General features: G+C 46.7%; 1 protein-coding gene across 1 annotated transcript in view; it reads right to left on the bottom strand.

Moving 5' to 3' along the window:
- Positions 1-18,820, bottom strand: part of LOC144161757 (receptor-type tyrosine-protein phosphatase epsilon-like) — an 84,181-nt gene that overhangs the window by 12,613 nt on the left and 52,748 nt on the right. Inside the window, 8 exon segments of the mRNA XM_077692360.1 lie at positions 664-799; positions 1,518-1,783; positions 2,596-2,693; positions 2,912-2,948; positions 3,022-3,098; positions 4,487-4,574; positions 7,766-7,929; positions 8,178-8,251. Coding sequence (XP_077548486.1) covers positions 664-799; positions 1,518-1,783; positions 2,596-2,693; positions 2,912-2,948; positions 3,022-3,098; positions 4,487-4,574; positions 7,766-7,929; positions 8,178-8,251 — 940 coding nt within the window.

The raw sequence follows: 18,820 nt of genomic DNA on the forward strand, positions 1-18,820 counted from the left end.
ACCCTGAAAAACATTTCTTAGATCAAGAATAAGGACTGTTTGAATGTTATTGTCTGTTTCTCCACAATTTCATATATAAGTGTGTTAATGCCTAAGCAACATGTGAATTTGTGAAGGTGTTGGCATTGCTTCATACGTATTCCCATGCATGTGTACCACGTATAATGCTGTACTATCTTAAGTTATATATTACTAATATTTCAATATTCAGCATTATTTTTGTGTTACAAAATCCACCTCTATGTATTTCGTTCGGACCCGAGACTAGCCTTTGGCTATGGGTCAGCGCAGTGTTATGCGAATTTTTTTTGTTACTTTTTGCTGAATATAAAAGTGAATTGAACTGATTTCAAAGACGTGTTTCAGGTCACGTTACAGGCCACTTATGAATTTCTTGTGCAGCCCTGTTAACATCTTATGTCCCCGTGGTATGCTCACACATGCCTATTTCTTTGTTAAACATAATCAGTGCATAGACGATTGTGGGGTACAAGCCTACTTGCATGACCCCCAAGCAATGCGCAACATCATGGTAATTGGCAGAGACAGAGAGAAACGGGAAACTCACAGTTTTAAGTGTGGCTTATACAGGTGCAAGAAATCAACTCACTGGGTGCAAAACACGCCACGCACGTTATTCGAAAACTCAAAAGGAATACGTACCGGTGTCTCGACGATGTTCATTCTGTTCTGGCGCATGACAGCCAGCTGGCCAACGACGTCCACCACACCCTCAGCATCGGCTTGTTCCAGGATGTTGTCAAGCAGGATGTAGGCACCAGTTTGAGCAGTGCCGGTACTGTGAAGGTGACGTAATTTTAATTTTATTCCCAGAGTTAAGGGCTCTGCCTATGCTTTATTCTCTCATAAATTGCTACTTACTTTTTTTACCATTTTCCAATTCCCGGTTTCCTATTCTTTTCCAAGAAAGAATTCCGGCTGTTAAAGTGCCAGCTAAAGGCGAGGTTGTTGGTGTTTATCACTGATCTTGCGAGCAACGAATTTAATAGATTCCCTTCCCCACAAAATGGTGAGAAATAGAACTAAGTCGTCCAGCCGAGATCTAAAATGAGTCCATCTTAGCCTTATGCGCAAAACAGCGATAGTGCACAAATTTACATTCACAGCGGTGCAAAAAGTGAATTATCGTACAGGGAACAAATTCTTCATACTTATAGTGAGCATTTTATCACGTACACTTCACGGGAGGCATGGACAGACAGGGGTGGTGAGTTCAAGTCATCCCGAATTACCAAGCAACAACCTTTTACTGAATGACTACAAGGCAATTGGCAAGAATAGAAAAGTGACGTGACAGCGAATTTGTTTCTGTATTTCAAACCAAGGAATGGGCAAAGTTTTTCAACCCACAAAACTGCATATACTCTCCACTAAAATTCACTTGAAGAGATCGGTCAGTGCAGTCACACCTCAAAATAAGCGCTCAGACACTGCAATGCGTTTCGGTTACCCGGCAAGCAAGATAATTAGCCAAAGAAAAACCATGCCCCACTGACCAGCAGTGTACTACGACGGGGGCCTTGTTGAAGCTCTTGTACTGATTGACCTTCTTGCGGAATCTGAGCAGCACGTTTGGGTAGAGGGGCACGCCGTTGTCGGGCCATGACCGTAGGTGGAAGTGCTTAACCTCTCGCGTCGTGCCGCCCTGCGTGATGTGCAGCTGGTGCACCGTGTAATTGGGGAAATTCTCCTCCCCCATGAAGTTCACTTGCACCTCTCCGTAGTTGGCGCTGTTCGCCGGCCAGTACTTCTCGCACTTTGTCTGCGATGACGCATAAAAAAGACACTCAACCGTGCTGGCCACCTGAGTGGGTTATCTGTCCAGCACTAAACACTACCAATCGATGATAGGCCTAGGACTTCAAACTCAAACTTATTGACTTGTTGGCTCAAATTCAAATTCGTTGGTGCAAACGTGTTGACAAGCTTGTTGCATTCTCGCATACTTGATTGAGAAAACTCGTGAGAAAAGTTATAAGGTTTACTTTTCTTCGTTTGGACGCAGTGGGGCAGGACAAACTGTCAGGATGCTGTAAATGAAATATTTCTCGACCGGAGTGTGGTATTCCGTATTCAAAACGCCTAACACTACTTGCAAAGTACAGCAACAGTCGCAAGGCAAGCTTTAAAAGGTCAAGATCAGTGAGTATAACGTATGGTTTCAAATTACAAAATCACGTACAGTTAGCTATTACTAAAGGCATTCTGTAATGCTGCCAAGAGGAGTGTGTTTCTTTTAACAGCAGCATTGTTACATTAACATTTTCATAAGTCAAGTATAATACATATCAGCTTAATTTTACCATGGCTAAAGACACACTTTAAAGCAACGTACCATATTACAAAACATGCAAAATCCCCTCATATAAAAATACGTAGTTAGAACGAATGCAATTACAAGTTAAACCAATATAAGAGCGTATTTCGTAACTTCTTTGCGGGAAGCAGTGTGAACAGATATTGCTACTGTGCTACACTATTTCGAGCAGTCATCAAATGTCAAATCTTGCAAACTCTTCGCGTGAACGCAGCAAATTCCTTACAAATTCCAAAGACACCACCATTCATGCGTACCTTCCCGTTTTCCACAAGGCCAGTCAGCATGACAATCTTACAGACATTTTCTTGCCACACCATGCGCCAAAAGTCATCCACCGTGTTAGGCTTGGGATCTGGGGAGAAAATGTTTCAAAGGCTTATTGTTCAACGACTCTCCAATACAGCACAAAAAGCTTGTTCGTAGGTATAACATCGCAATACTACTCAATCACGTTCCTAGCTTCCAATATGCGCAGCTTAAAACGATTCCTTAGCACGCCCTCATGCTTTCACTCTTTTAGTTGAATTAAGCAAAACAGAAAAGCATTTATGCAGGCTGTTCAGGAAATACCTTGAGTGGCAATGTAACGTTTTGGTCGGCAGTAGCCCTGAAAGGAAAAAGTGAGCACTCAATAAAGACAAAATAATTCAATAGCTGCTCTTGGGTGTTTTTTCACTCACATCAATGTAGTTGGCATTGATGTAGTCCGAGTATGGGACACCAGATATTGGCTCCAGTTTGACACGGCTGTGGTCATCTGGGTAGAACAAGAAGGTATGTGTTACTCAAGAAACATCATACGAATAGAGAAATTGATTTTTTTTTGAAGTTCATAGGGCTTCCCACAAAAAACTGCGTTTAACAATTGGCCATTTTTAGTCATTCGTAAGACTTCTAAAAACAAATATCACAGAGCAAATGCGAAAATAAATACCTCAACGACTCAACTCCATGCCAATGCTGCATAGATTTATCTATGCTTCACTGAAATATTCAGTTTATCTACTCAAGCTAGATATGTATGAACCGAAAATGCTGAAGGGATTCTCAGAAATTTAAGTAACGCTTAAAGACATTTTGCAGCATTCATGCCCACACAATCAATACAAGAGGCAAACAATTTGATCCAGCTGTTCATGCTTCAAAAGGTTTCATGCAGACAAAACACAAGTGTGTTTCGTTCGAAAGATTGCCAGGTTACAATCATACTGACACCACACTTAACATAATTAGGAATTTCCCGCACTAGAACGTATGCCTTCACATGCACAGCCGTGCGATTAGCTGAGGCCGGAAAAGGCAAACGCAAGTTCTGCAAGGCGTACAAGTTTGCAGAACGAGCTTCTTTCGCTTAAGTGTAATACATAGTTATTTTGTGGCAGTAAGAATGGTGTGGTGAAAGAATGAAAGTCACGAAAGTACACCTAAATATAGAAGTGCCAGTGCTTACCGCCCTTGTCACTGCTGTTATATCTCGCACAGCAGTGCGGAACGGGGGGGTTGTCTCACACGACACTGACAGATTGGCGTAAGCGACATTGTTTTACGTCACCTCATTTGTCCAATCTACCAGACGGTTCACGAAACGATTCACAAAACAAGCCCGGCGCAAGAAACAAGCCCGGTGCAAATACGGTCATAAAACAAATCAAAGGTGAATGGCGGTGCAGAGTTCGCTTGAAAAACCGTCCATGTGACTTCAGGGCAGACGTCACGAAACACACGATTTGGCGGGAGAATATAAATTTTAATTTAAATTAAAAATTTCTCAGTGAATAAAACATCACTTGCTGCCGGACAAGCGCTGGTGCGCTATAAAACACCAAGTCTTTCCAATACAACAAACTTGTACTTTGTCTGCATGGCCCCTTTAAGCATTCTTAACAAGCTCAGTTCCTGTCAATTAATTCCACAAGCAACCTGGTCCAACTTACACCCACCGGGTCATTAGTCAAATTAACTTCTATCAACACGTCACTTATTTCACAGTAACTAGAGGAAGAACTAATTTGTATGATATTGCAAAAGCCATCTGCCACAAAAGAAAAGCAACGTGAATTCGCCGCCTCATCATTGCAACGTTGAGGCCACAGCTCCATTACCACCCGTTTCTGTTCAGTATTTTCAGCGACACTCTCGACTCACAGGCCAGAAGGTTTCCGTAGCGATTCTTGAGTTTGTTCTCAACCCTCCGGGATTCAACTGCTGGGTATTGACGGCCTCTGGGTTGGCTCTGAAATCAGTCCACATGACAGAGTTTTTTGTTCCCCACAGCAAGCTGTGGGTCAAGAAATACTTTTTGATAGGCTGTCACAAATATAACTCCCATGAATAGATGCTGAACGGAAAATATTGTCTTGTATTGGTTAAAAATAAAAATTATAAGGGAGTAACACATTAACGAATGATGGTAAATTCCCTAACTTTTGGTTTCATCATACATCTCGTACAGTACCATGAATATTGTGGCAAAGGAATACTTCTCACATATGCATGTGGTTCATAGGTCTTTGTACTGCCTATGGTTCAGGTGTGCAGTTTTATCAAGAAATTCAAGTGTTCCCTTATCTTTCATTCCCTGACATTTAGCAGTCATTATGTCTTATTTCCTGAAGATCGCAGCAGGTTAACTGGGCTTCGACAAGCTCTGAACCTCTGTGCATTTACAGTGAAGCTTGCTTATAAGAACGCTCTCGAACCATATGTGCTCAACAGAAGTTCCTGCACAGAATGATTTTATAATTAAATGTTTTCATGTTTCTTTCGGGAAACTGCATAGACAAACTTCACAAATGCCATTTCACCATTCATAGTTTTTTATGTCACGAATCGTACTATGACAAGCCCATGAGATTGCAGTAACTGTTCCCATGCTTTCGGCATTCTGTACGATAATAAGAAACTAATGCTGCTCGTAGAGGTATACAGAAGAACCCCGCTGATATGTTCTCGGTTCTTACGATTTCGTGGTTACTACGCTCTCAACTGTGAACACTAAAAATTCCCAATTACACGTTTCGTACCCGACAGTACGTTGTCAAGGATTGTTCGTTTCTCACTCGCATTAAAAAACGTATCAACGAGGTTCTATTGCATTTAATTGACGGCACTGAAATCTACCGACACAGGTCAACTTGTCCTCATGCTTTAGTGTATAATTTTCATGGAGGAAGAAAAATGTTAGGAGGGAGCATGGCGTCAGGCGGCCAAGCTTCGGCACGCCAACCTCCTCTGAAGCCGCTTTCTCCTCTCCTCGGGCTCCTCCCACGCAATGCATTATGGAAAATCCACCACGCGCAAGCCCGCGGCAGCATTTAGTGGCTCCGGCTGGCTGCCGGTGGAGTTGGAGGCGAGCGCCGTCGCCGAAGGTGCCGTACAAGATTGTTCGCCAGCGTTACGCTCCAAGCTTCGTATCGTGGAAGTACTGCCGCTCTCGCTGTTCAAAGCAAGCCGAGACTTCGATCGCATTCTTACGAAGCACCCTCACGAGCTGCAAGCCGAATTTCACTTCTGACGTTGGACCGCTCGAACGCGCCGTAGACATTCACAAGCATGGAGCGGCCTACAGCTGCGCGGTGTTTGCCAGATGTGCTGTGACGATTGCGTTTGGCATTCTACTGAGTTATCGCGCGTAACGAGTGTCGTGTCGGCGGGGAGGTGGTGAGACTAGCTTTGGTTTCGCTCGCGCGCGCTTTTGCATACGTTCGCCTTTTCGGTGCTCCGGCGTGGTGGTACGTTTTTATCTACTTCAGTGCACTGGACAACAAAGGGTTCAGAACCCTTATGTTGGGTGTGACCACCTCGCGTCGCAAGCAGTACTCCGGCTGTTTGTTCTCTGAGGACCGCTCGATCGGTGCGATACGTATATGAAAAAGGAACGAATGCTAGATTACGCCTGGGAGGGAAGTTGCTGAATTGTGGACTGACTGCGCCTTGGCAATAAATGGTTGATTACCTAGAATGCCTGATCTTTTCAACTTTTCCTGAGCGGCAAAGTTGAAAAGATCATCTCCACTTCTGCACGCGGCGGCGGCACACAATTCTCTGACTGCGGCGTGAACTTCGACGGATCCCCGATGCTCCACGATCCTGAGTGACTCGCGCTCGGCCATCAAGAACTACGCAACAAACACGGTGTGCAGCGAAGCAGTGAAAGTGATACGGTGCAGTGAAGTACGTAAACCAGTGCGCGACGCAGTGCCCACCACCCATCTAAGGTGGTTCCCGGCACACACTACCACAGACAGCAACGGGTGCAGTAGCAGCAACCCCAACCGTAACCAGACGGCGGACGCCGCCGCGCGAACTCTCACCAGATGCGCGACGACCACCACCTCCCTCGCCTCAACGGCTGCGGCGGACTGCGAAGACTGTGAAAGGTGTGGTGCAGTGAACGCCGACACAGGCGACCGAGACGACGAAGAAAACGATCCAATACAAGAGTATGCAGAAGTGCTGGGGTGGTACAGGTACGGTCGTCGGACCATGCCCCCACCCCACCCTAAACTCACGCGAGAACAAGCAGTGCTTTATAGGCAGATACAGACGCGATCAGTGCTGACTCCGGCGCTCGCGCGCCACGTGTGCCCGGAAGTGTTCCGCAGCGACGTGTGCAGTGTGTGCAACAACTCTAAGGCGACCCTGACCCACATCTTGTGGAACTGTGAACTACACCCCACAGAAGCGGCAGCCTTCCCTGGACGGCTGCCAGAAGACATACAAAGAGCAGTGCATTCACACGAACTAGCAAATCAGCTACTGGCAGTCCAGCGGCTCGAGGTGGCTCTCTCCCGGCAAGCGCGAGAGACTGAGCCTGCGGGTGGTCGAGGGCACGTCCCCAACGGCCATCTGCGGGCTGGTCCAGCGTAGGCTGGGGAGGCAACATCACGAAGACGCCATAAACAAAGTCGGGTGGCGGGCGACCCTGCGTGGTCCCCCAACCACCTCCGCAGGACATTTTCAATAAAGTTCATTTCTCTCTCTCTCTCTCGACGGGTCCGAAAGCTCATTAAACAAAGATGTTTTCTGCCTCTCCCGTCCGACCGTTTTTGCCCGCACGATCAGGCCGCTGCGCGTTTCGGGTTGCAGGCAGAGCTGCGCGCAATGACTCGTCGCCGAAACACGAATATGCGGACGGCCCGGCAACCAAACGGATACGCGCACGCATGCAGCGTCGGCGAAGGGCCACATGAGGCGCAAAGAACTACCGCTTGCCTGTCCCGTGAGAGTGGAACTCCCATAAGTTTTTCCTTTTTATTTTTTATGACTAGGCTTCACGATTGTCACGTGACGCTCCCTCCTAAACTTTTCTTTCCTTCATGATATTTTATTATACTCGTATCTACATGCCTGAGGGGACAAATGATAACTGAGAGAACGCTCAGTCTCTCTATCAGACATAAGAGTAAAATGCGCATGGCTTACGATGAACTCTGACTTGAGGCCATCACAGGCAAGCATACGCTGCACATAATCCTGGAGCCCAGAGAGGGGAAGTGGTTTTGAGCTGAGTCCGTTTCTTCTACCACTGGTATCTTCTATCTGAAACTCCACGCCATCAGTCTCGTCAGCGATCGAGAGGCTTCCAGCTGCAAAAGAAAAAAAAAGTAAAACTATGAAAGAAAACTGTACAGTGACAGAAAACAGAAGCCTAACAACGTTCCTGTTCGACAACTGACAGCATGTAGGTCATCCAGCAAGGGTGAAATAAAACTCCCGCACTTAACTGGAAATGGGTGGGTTCTTACTTCTCCGGGCTAAAGTTATCGCGCTGTGGTGGTGCTAAATATGTGAGAGCTTAATTAAGCGGAGATACTGAACAGGCACGTTTTCTCACCATCGCTAACCGGTGGCTTGGACCTCTGGCGGAACCCTCCCGGTAGTCTCCCAAGGAGCCTTCCCCGCCACTTCCTGCATGTTTCCAAAAGCCAGATGAGAGCTTCACTTCTCCTACGTAGAGCATAGGAGTGTCCGTCTCACTCCGATGCTCTCAGAATACGCTGGGTGCTGCAACATTACTACAGACATTGCCAAATATTTTTCTTGGGCAAACCAATCGCTCAGTAGTGCTCACATTTTGCTCAGTGCTCGCCTTTATGGCCTATTTCTTTCATTAGCACTATGATCGGTGGTTGCATCTGAAGCAAAAAAACTACCACGCACTATCAAATGGGTGTTCGAGCCAGCCCACAGATGCCTATACCTGGCTGACACAAGATAACTACGTTGCATGCTCTCTTGTAGTGGAAAGAAAGCCGTTACAGAGGGGTACAACTGCATTGCGATGTACTTTTATCGCATTTTGGTGTTGTAAAATAAAAACATCGACACTGAACTTTGTTGGTATGGTATAACACCAGCTAGTTTGAGTGTGAATGTTGTGGTGGCTGTATTTTGGATAGTAATAGCTGAGACTAATAGCGTATTTTTGCGATTTTAAGCCTTTGAGTAAAAAAAATTGAAAAATAAATTGCATGCGAATCTAAGCACCCCCCTTTTTGCGTGGAAGCGCACCTTGCTCAGGCTAGAGAGTTAGAAATACGGTCCACACCACCAACACGTTTTCTAACTCCTTTCATGAGCCTTTCACTGCACTTGAGTCATTTAAAGGAAATGTTTGATGCCACAAATGCCGACCGGCTGTTGAGTACTCAAAGCAGCAGCTCAAGCGGTGCTACTCACTTGAGTGGATAGTGGTCAGACATAAGCAGTGAATTCACTGTTTACCTACTTTTTTAAGTGTTTGCTGTACAAAACATTATTCCTTGCTCCTGTCTCATCAAGCTACTGGCGCGAAAAGTGGGTGTGTTTATAGGGGGGGGGGGGTTATTTAAATTTTTTGAGTTACGAGCGACCGTAAATATGGATAAATAATAAACAGTGATTCCGGCTAGTCGGCGAGCGGAAGCGGTTTGGCAGGTTAAGTAATGAATCAAGAGAGACCGCTCTCAACCAAAGTTCTGAAGCTAGCGTTAGGTTAACGTCTCCTCTGGACGGAACGTTACAGCTGCCGTTCCGTCAGGACGGAACTCAATTGTCACCTCGGGTTCTCTCTCCATGGCACTTTAGCATTCCTTATCGTTCCATCTGAATAAAACTCTAGAAACAGGCTTTATAAAAACGTTTTATTGATGAAACTGCCTTACTTCCGTGCAAAGTAGCTCTGTATCTTCTTCTGCTTGAACAACCTCACTGCCTGAGACAATATGTACTTCTCCACATTGTCTACAGATCTCAGGTAGCTGAGGCCGGAATAGGAGGCAAAACGGCCCGTTGCGGCGAGCGCCCAGATAATGGCACAACGAGACCAGCGCAGACTACGAAGCTTCGAAACCATGACATCGAAGGAGAGGTTGGGCGGCCCCGGATGGGCGAAATGATAGCGGCGCCAATTCATCCCGTGGCTGCGCGGTGAAATGCCGATCTCGGCGCCTACGCAGATTCTTCTACCACGACAGATGTCCCCAGCATACTTTCTGCCAAATGTTAGACGGTATCTGGCCTCTTTAGAAAGCGCCGTTTTCCCACCTTCCTTCTTACTCCGTGCGCCGGACTAGTTTGAGTGCACTAATCGCCTCGGAGGATGTTGGCAAAGGACCGTCGCTGCGTCCGTTTTCACTTGCGCTCGATGCGATGTCAGCAATGTAGCCTTAATAGCGACACCATCATCCACACTCACATACTCGCCAACCGATGATCGGACAGCGCACACAAACTCTCACAGCTCGCTCCACATTCTTTAGACTGCGCTCAACTCAATTACGATTGCCAGCTCCACGTCGAAAAGTAAATTCTGCCACTTCGTGTTAACTAGAGCCACTACATAACCTCTATTTAGTGACACTAGTGCTAACCACCACAGCGACACTTCGGAAATGGTGCGCCCGTAAACTTAACTATAGTGTACTTGAATTCTAGTACATTATAACATACCCATGCAGAAAACAAACTGAGAAATCAAGTAGAAAAAAAAATGGCGTATTAACATTACTCTCAAACGCACACTTCTTGGCACCGCAAAGCCGCGCCCACTTTGTTTTTTGAGGTTTCTGCCGCGACAGAAATACTTCTAATTTGCAAAATAAATTGCTTTGTTTGGTCTCTAATATACTTTACACCAGAGACAATTGTCTGCTGTTTAGTCCAAGCCCTTCCACTCTCGCTTTCGCTTAGAGCAAGCAGCTGCGCCCGCGCGGTAGATGGTTTGCGTTCTGTGGGTTGTCTGCTACAACGCGCGTTGCAAATGTAATTTTTAAATATTATTTTGACTAGGACAAACGTTCTCCAAACAAACGAAGGAGAGAAACGGCAGCTTCACGCATTTCGTTATAAATTCTGCGCTCACTGAGCGGGAGGTGGCCACGCAGGAGCGTTGGGCTAAAGAACTTGCCGGCCCACGGCGTCTATAGAGTACTTAAAAGAGGTTGAAGCGCAAATTAACAGGTAAAACGAACTCACCGACAGAGTAACGATGAACTGAGGATTGAAACTGAAATTTTTGAGCCAAAACATTTATGAACTCACTGAAGCAGGTCAACGAAGCTCTGGTGAAAAAAGCCATGGAGCTGGAACGGCAGCTTTCCAAGGAAAAGGAAAGCGCTGCGGCAAAACAGGCGGCGCTGTCGACGCATGAAAGCTCCACCGACATTCTGCGGCGTTAGGTCAACTCCGTGAGAAAGAAAGTGAAAAAAAGGCAGTCGCTGCGCTGCAAGAAGTACGTGAAGCGAAGCAAGCACGCGTAAACGCCCTGGATAAGGAGATACGGCACATTAGGGCCGTGAAAATGCGCGACGACGATGCTCTAAACAAGTTTATTGTCAAACTTGCAGGAATCAAGCTTAGCACCGAAGCCACCAAAAGGCAAATTCATGAGGCGAGAGCCGAAGTCGAAAGACTAGAGGCCGTATAAAGCGCGCAGTTGAGGAAGAAGAAATGGCTGGGTCGAGCAGTGTGGCTGAAGTAAGGTCAGTACCACCGAGACACCCTGCAACGAGCCCGCACAGCAAGCCTTGCGCTGCATCACCCGGAAAGCAAGCATCTGCAATTTCCGGGAAGCATCTGCAATCTGCAAGACTCCCGACCTATCTTTCTGTATTTCCTCAGCGAGCCCCTCATATCCTAACTATATTATTCTGCGAAAGCCTAGCGAAGGTCTCGGTTCTGGCAGCCTTGATGCCTAAGTAGCATTAGAGGGCTTCCCGCCAGTTACCCGCTCATGACCGGCTGTACACTCTTAGTCAATTCCTGGTTATACGATCCGCATGCAGGCGGGCCGCCGCGTCAATTTAAAGCCGCTTATAAAGCGGCAGTTCAGGCGGCCTCGAGCACAAGCGGCCCGCAAAACACGCGGCCCACCGAACACGCGGCCCGGCGTTTAAGCGGCCATATTGAGGGCCGCCTAACTAGAGGGCCACCTAAATCCCGGGCCATGTGTTCGGCGGGCCGCTAGCCGTAATTTTTCTACCGTAGCCGTAATTTTTCTATTAGCCCGTTATGCTAATATATTCCCGCTTACGAGCGGCCCCCAAATCATACGGCCCCTCAAATAAGCGGCCTTGTTGCTTTTCATAAAAAAAAAGAAAAACAATCAATGCACTCAGCCAGGATCGGTTCTATCCGTTTTTTTTTTCGTCCGCATTGAGCACCCCGAGGTGAATGCTCTAATATACGCTACGTTATACAAGACACACAAAGTATTCATAAGCACATTCACGTAACCCTACGGGGAATCGAACCTGGGTCTACTACTACACATCAAGGGGCGAACAAGAGGCGGACATCATAACCACTGCGCCACGACCCACGGGCTGCTGGGTAGTGCAAGCGTGGGCTTATAAGTATTCTGCATGCTGTTGCGCGTCAAGCATGAGTCTTAAATAACACATTCGGCGGCGGGTGGCTTTCTTTAGACCACCGTTTTTGAATCGCTCTACCAAAGAGGCATAATACTATATGGTTTGCGGGAATTTGAGTACACTGGTACGAGCGGAAACCTTTTGTCATGCTGTGTGCCCGTTCCAACAGTATGGTGCGCCGTGCGGGGATTTATTCAATCGATGCAAACGGAATTGATAACAGGTATTCTGCCTGGTTACCGAAAGTATTCTTGGCCATTGGTGGAAAGTGTCCCATATGACAATGCTTGCAAATAACTAACACCTAAGGCGCACTGTTGTACTGCAAATAAGAGCTGTCTCGTCACGAGTGGCAATTATACCAAGCATGAAATGGTGTACTAAATTTTTTCTGCTTGTCGTAGCTCTTCTGATGGTGCGGTTACATGCTTTGACCTTTGTTTTTGTAATAGGGGTGCGGTAGTAAAATACGCATTTGGTAATGTAATGAAGCAATATTAAATCACCCACTCTACCTAACATTGTGTCGCGACGCCTGCAGAATTGCTGCGTCGACGCCCAGGTAAAGAGCCGTTGGGAGGCCAGATACTGCGTTTTCTTTTATGGATCGTGAGCACACAACAAATATCTTAGCGTTTTCTCGCGCAGGCCAGATAAGCGCCCGGCCGTGTAACTTGTAACGCCCTGCATTTCCAGACAAATGCTGGTTTCGCGGAAGTTTCACCTTTATTCATTATAATATCGTAAATGAAGATCATTGGTCAAGCAAAATTTTGAGAAACTAAAAATTAGGAAAAATATAAAACAATGACGAAAAATGGCGACCTGTATAACGATTTGCATTTCCACAATAATGCAGATTTAGCTGAAATTGCGCTTTTAATCGTTATCATAGCGTAGATGGAGATAATTGGTCGAACAGAATTATAAAAAACTAAAGAACAAGGACAGTAAAAAATACGGAAATGCTGAGCCTTGTTACGCCCTTCATTTACAAAAAATGCAGATTTGGCGCAAGTAAGTGATTGATAGGGTAAATGGAGATAATTGGACGGACCGGGCTTTGAAAAACCAATAAAATTGGCTCTAACAGACTTACACTCAAGAGAAGCGGCATAAAAATGCGGCGCATTAGCAGACAATTCTCGGAATTCGTGCAATTTTTTTAAGTGGCCTCGTTTCATTCGCGGTTCCGTTATTAACGAGTTATATTATTGTACGCCGAAGCGCAAGGTCGCGGTTCAGCATTTTCAATACTTTCAAGGCAGTTCACCAAAACCATAGCACTTGGGGATGGACGCACCCTAGAGCATCGAAAGTTTAAGCCGTATAAAACAATGCCACAAATAAATGGGTTGCAATGGCTGCAATTTCCCTAAATCATTTTTAATTTGTGCCCTTCTGGAACATCTTCATGACCTGTTTTTATGCAATGACATTTTACCTTCATAATCTCAGTATATTGCAACCTGATTTATCAGGCCTCAATGCGCATACCACGAAAAAAAACTCCCTTTATTTATAATGCCATGTTACAAGCAAAGCTGTAAAGCAAGTATCTGTATACCTAAAACCTATCCGGATCTTGAACTGATAGTTTATACTCATACAAGCTTGGGACACGAACAGAGAACTGAGTTGGGTAGGTAAATGTTAAGTATTTTGTCATTCTCGAATTCATGAGCATGCACAAGTGTGAGATGAAAATTACAAAATGACACCATGTCGAAGTAGCGATGTTTTCTTTTTATTTGATATCCAAAATACAAATATGAACACAAACGACGTATACTGAAATAACAAATACAAATATTAGCAGATTGCCCTTATGGAACACACAAATGAAAATATTTTTGTGCTAACGGCCTGTCAAGATAAAATTATTGTTTTTATTTATAGAATTTTCAGCAGCTTGCTGTTTACAAAGCAGGGAGGAAACTCGTCTTTTTTCAGGCTACTGACTGTATAACGCCCAACGTTTGGCCTAAAGCTGACGGGTATCTCATGTCCTTCATGCAATATAATACCAAACAAATAAAAAGTACATTCTCTGGGCTTCAATTATGGTCCAGGTACACCACTTCCGATGATGTAGATGGCCTTTGTAGAATCGCCCCAAGCAATCTTTGGGCCGGCAGCTGCTGCTTCGGGAATTTCGCACCACTGGAATCGAAACAGCGTTGTAAACATCTCAAAAACGTTGAGTCACGGGTAGCAATTTGTTGTGTTGGCACTGCGTGAAGAAACGGCAGGTGAATAAGTGACCAGGTACAAAAGGGTGGCGTTATTTATCGGTGGTAAAACAGTATAGCCTGAAGGGGCGCAGCAGAAGTATTACCAACGCGTTAGCAGGTATGCGAAAATATAAATCAGGTAAGTGCATCGCTGTAGTTTAGGCAATTATTTCTTTCTTACTGCTTGTAGATTCAAACGCACTCCAAAAGGACGTTTTCTTCATATACATAGGAAGGCCGAGCGCTTTTTCAGTGCAAAGGCGTGCGAGAAAACGTTGCCATAATTTTATATGACGGAGACACGTCAATTGCACGTCGAAAAGAAAGTCTGTTCGCTGTTACATACGGAGGGTAATGTGCCCTAGTTTATTTTTATGAAACAATTGCCACCAATAGTATGGCGCAAAACATTTTATTAAAGATGGAAGAAAATTGCTAGCAATATCTTTTGATACAGCATAGGTAAACTGCGCGCACCGAGCAACAGCCAGCTCATCTGTAACCACGCCGGCGACGCGCCGCGTGTGCGCTGCCAGTGCTATCATGTTTCTGCAAACCGCGAGTTGACCCTCCAGACAGACGACAGCTGTGTCGAACACAACAAGATCGGTGCTGGTGTTACTCATACATGTTGCTTCATGTGAAAACTTTACCACTTAAACGCACCGTAATGAACTTTACAAATCGCCGCAGAAGCCAGACTACTCAACGCGCCAGAAAAGTCACGAGCCGAAACGATGACGCGAAAACCTAGTTATAAAAAAACGTTACATAACTTTTTGCTACGCCTACCGAAAATGGCAAGCAGTGGCCATGGAATATTGAAAAATACAAAATTCAAACTGGGTTTTATGTGCCTTGACCTGGACAATGAAACGCATGGAAAAATGCAATTTCTTTACGACACCACGGTACTCTTTACGGCAACGGAAGTGCATCACATGTGCAATCGTTTTCATTTTTCGCCTGGATCCCAAAACGGCCGTCGCACAGGGAAACCAAATCATCTCTATAAAGCCCTTCAAATTTACCGTACGGCCCAGGGTATCGGAGAACGGTTTTGGCGCGGGCTTCTTACGGCGACGAAAAAGGCACAATTTCATGGCCTTTACTAATTGTCTGCAAACACCTATTTTTTACAGTCTGCGCCCCCCACCCCTCGGAAAAAAAAAATCGCGCCAATCCACCCTGTGAATGTGGTTGGAAAGCAAAGCTGTAAACGGCACCCATAACGATTACTCATGCGACGTCACTTAAAATCACTTACATTGCTCTACAAATAGTAAAACCAGAGAGAAGTGAAATGCACTTAACCACACCATTTATTACTTCAAAGAGGTCTTCTTGGTAAGGTTAAATCAATGCATGATGCATGAACGGTGTTTGGTTGAGTTGTATTGGTGTAGCAAGAGTGGAAACTTTTTTTTATAAAATCAAAGTAAGCTCCAACCAGGTGTTAGACGATCTGACTTCTCCGTCTCTGCGCCGCGAACGGAGGTGACGAGACTTGCGGCTGAGATGGAGGAGGAAGAAATACTTCTGTTCAAATTTCTGAACTGCCCAGAGTGCAGCCTTGGGGAGTGATTCCTTCTTCTGTGGGGCCCATATGCACTCCGCGCGGCCTGTGTTCCGTCCACCCGCTGAAGTTGGGTAGGTAGAGAGGGGCTGGACAGCAGCATCTCCCATTGCTCTTGTTGGGTAGTTGACAGAAAGAGAGGAGGGTGCTTAGGGCTAAAGTCGCACACCCCGATTACGGGGCGGAGTGTTCCTACTTCTGAGCAAAATTTACATTCAGCGTCGTAGCGATTCGGATGCATTAAGTGAAGACGCGTAGGATGTGGGAAGGAGCCCCGATTGTTTGAGTCGTTGGGTAGTTTGTTGTTCTTTGGAAAGGTCACGGTAAGGCGAAGGTACGGTCTGTCTCAGAAGGCGATAATGCTGGGTTATCTCCCTGAACGTGACAAGCGGGTGACTGTCCTCGCGCAGCTCCATAGCACGGGAGGTAAAAGCGCAGGCTTGTTGGTTGGGCGTATTTGTTGCCCTCCATTGAAGCGTGAGGGGGTGTCCAGATGAGCTGAATGTAACCGTTTGGGGAGGGGTTTTTTAGCACGCGCAGTGCAGGTCAGGACACCCAACCCGACTGGTAATTCCAGTAGGCTTGCTGGAAATCGGTGACTACCCTCCGAACCCCTGGTTGAGTGAGAGCCAAAGTGATGGCTGCCTCTTCTGCTGCCGTCATTTCTTGGGTCCTAAGCGAGGTACACGCAAGGAGGTTGGTTCTGGAGGTAGCCACGATGATGGCGTATTGCTACCCTAGATATTTGCAGGCGTCTGTGTAAATATCTGCGTGATCCCCACCGAGGGCGGTGTTTAGCGCTTGAGCCCGTGCTTTTCGGCGACCCTCGTCATGTGAGGGGTTCATATTTCTAAGCAAAGGGAGCATCTTTATTTTAGTCGCCAAGAGTCTGGGAGTACGTCAAGCGGAGTGACATTCTGGGCTGCCCAGCCAATCTGGTGAAGCATGCGGCTGAGTCGGACCTTCTGGTTTGAAAGATGGCCTTCTATCAACTCTTCCACAGTGTTGTGGAGTCCCGTGCTAAGCAGCCTCTGTGTGGACGCACTCATGACAAGACATATCGCCTGCTCGACCGCCTTTCTAATCATTATATAAGGCATCTCTATGTCTTCCTTGTCGAGAAGAAGACATGGGGTTGACGTAAGTGACTCTCGAGAGGACAAAATTTTCAATTAATCGAAAGGTACCGGATTCCTTTAGGCCTCGCTTCTTGGTGGCAAGTCGCCTGATCATGTGTATGATTTGATTAATGCTGTTTTTGAGGCGATGCAAGGAGACGTCCCTCTTGGTGTTAGCCTCGAGATGTAGTCCCAGGATCTTGATGCTGGGGCTTGGAGTGATGGTCTGGCCATCAAGGAGTATTTGAATGTATTCCTTGATTTGGCGTGAGGGCGGACGACAAGGAGCTGTGATTTTTTACGTAAACACTGGAGTCCACAGGCTTTAGCACATTGGCGTACTAGAAATGAGATGCCATGCATTGGTGTGAGCTTCCTTTCACTTTTGTAACTCTTAGCACATGAGCAAGGTGCGCACAGGGCCGCTAGACGGGCATGAGTGGTCGCGTGACGCTTTCACGTGGCATTCAGCGAGAACGAAGGGGGTAAACCCGTAGATGTACTTAGTGAGTACACCACCTGTCTTCCCTCTCTTCGTGTGGGCTCGTAGCTAAATCGGTAAGACGACGGGCTCTCGCTTTGTTAGTCTGTTAGTTCCAGGTTCGATTCCCGGCGGTGCCAGTAAATTCTTTTATTTGTTCGTTGGAGTTTTCTGGTGACACCAACGGTCGCGAAAGAACCCTTGGGGGTTAGAGGTAAAAAGCTTTGCTTTAAAACAAGAAGTCCAGGGATCTATCCTTTCGTGTTCAACCGGGCTATGGCCGCAATACACACACGAGCCGGCTTGAAATGTCGTCGCTGTTCGGCTTGCGTGACCGGTGGCCCTAATATTCCCATCGCATTTGCAGTTGTTTCCACTGTTGCACGAACCTCGAAGCACACATTCGATGTCAGCGGAAGCGAACGTGGTCAAGGAAGTGTGAACGCTCGGAACTAAGTATGAACTACACAGACCAGAAGTCAAAGCGCGGGACCCCAACTTGCTCCGCGGTCAAATTCCTCGCACGTGCGCGATAGAGACAAATCACCGTACGACAACTCGCCGCGCGCGAACTTTTTTCCACTCCTACTGCGCATGTGCGCGCGAGACATTTTTGAAGGTTTTTCGGCTTTCGCCGCGTCGTCGGGCGCGCGTCGTCGGCCACCGCAAAAGTAGCTCGTGGGCGATTGTGTGAGGAGGAATACGCGCATGCGCCGCAAGCCACACATATCGCTCGGAGCTTCACGATTGCCCCCCTTTTTTATTTTATTTCTGGCGTCAGGCTGTCTGCTAGTCTATAGCCGTGACACTGGCCGTTGGTGCAGCATATAAGCGTGATGCAACCACCTGAGCTTTTGTCACGGAAAAGAAACCTGTCAGGGCCTCTTATATCACGGTATTGAGACTGCCCACCGCATACAACTAGGACGCCATCCGGGACGCGACTAAGAGTGTAGGCATTCAAGTCAGGCCCCGGGGTTGAAGAGAAGGCTTCCTTCTCCCCGTGTAGTCAGAGTGGCGCTGACTACCACCCCAAAGCTTCAGATACAGTTCTAGTAATTATAAATACCCCAGAAAGTGAAGGAGAACGCAGTCGACCATATACGCCTCGAGCGCGGCCTGTAGGGGCGCCACTGAAATCCCCCTAGCGGCCCGTTTCGGAAGCAGCCGCGGGAGTCGCCGGACCGCTCCCTACTGTCACCGTTGCTTTCGGGGC

This window comes from Haemaphysalis longicornis, unplaced genomic scaffold (genome assembly GCF_048455015.1).
Source record: "Haemaphysalis longicornis isolate Haplotype H1 unplaced genomic scaffold, Haemaphysalis longicornis Haplotype H1 scaffold_12, whole genome shotgun sequence".
In the NCBI taxonomy this organism is placed as follows: domain Eukaryota; kingdom Metazoa; phylum Arthropoda; class Arachnida; order Ixodida; family Ixodidae; genus Haemaphysalis; species Haemaphysalis longicornis.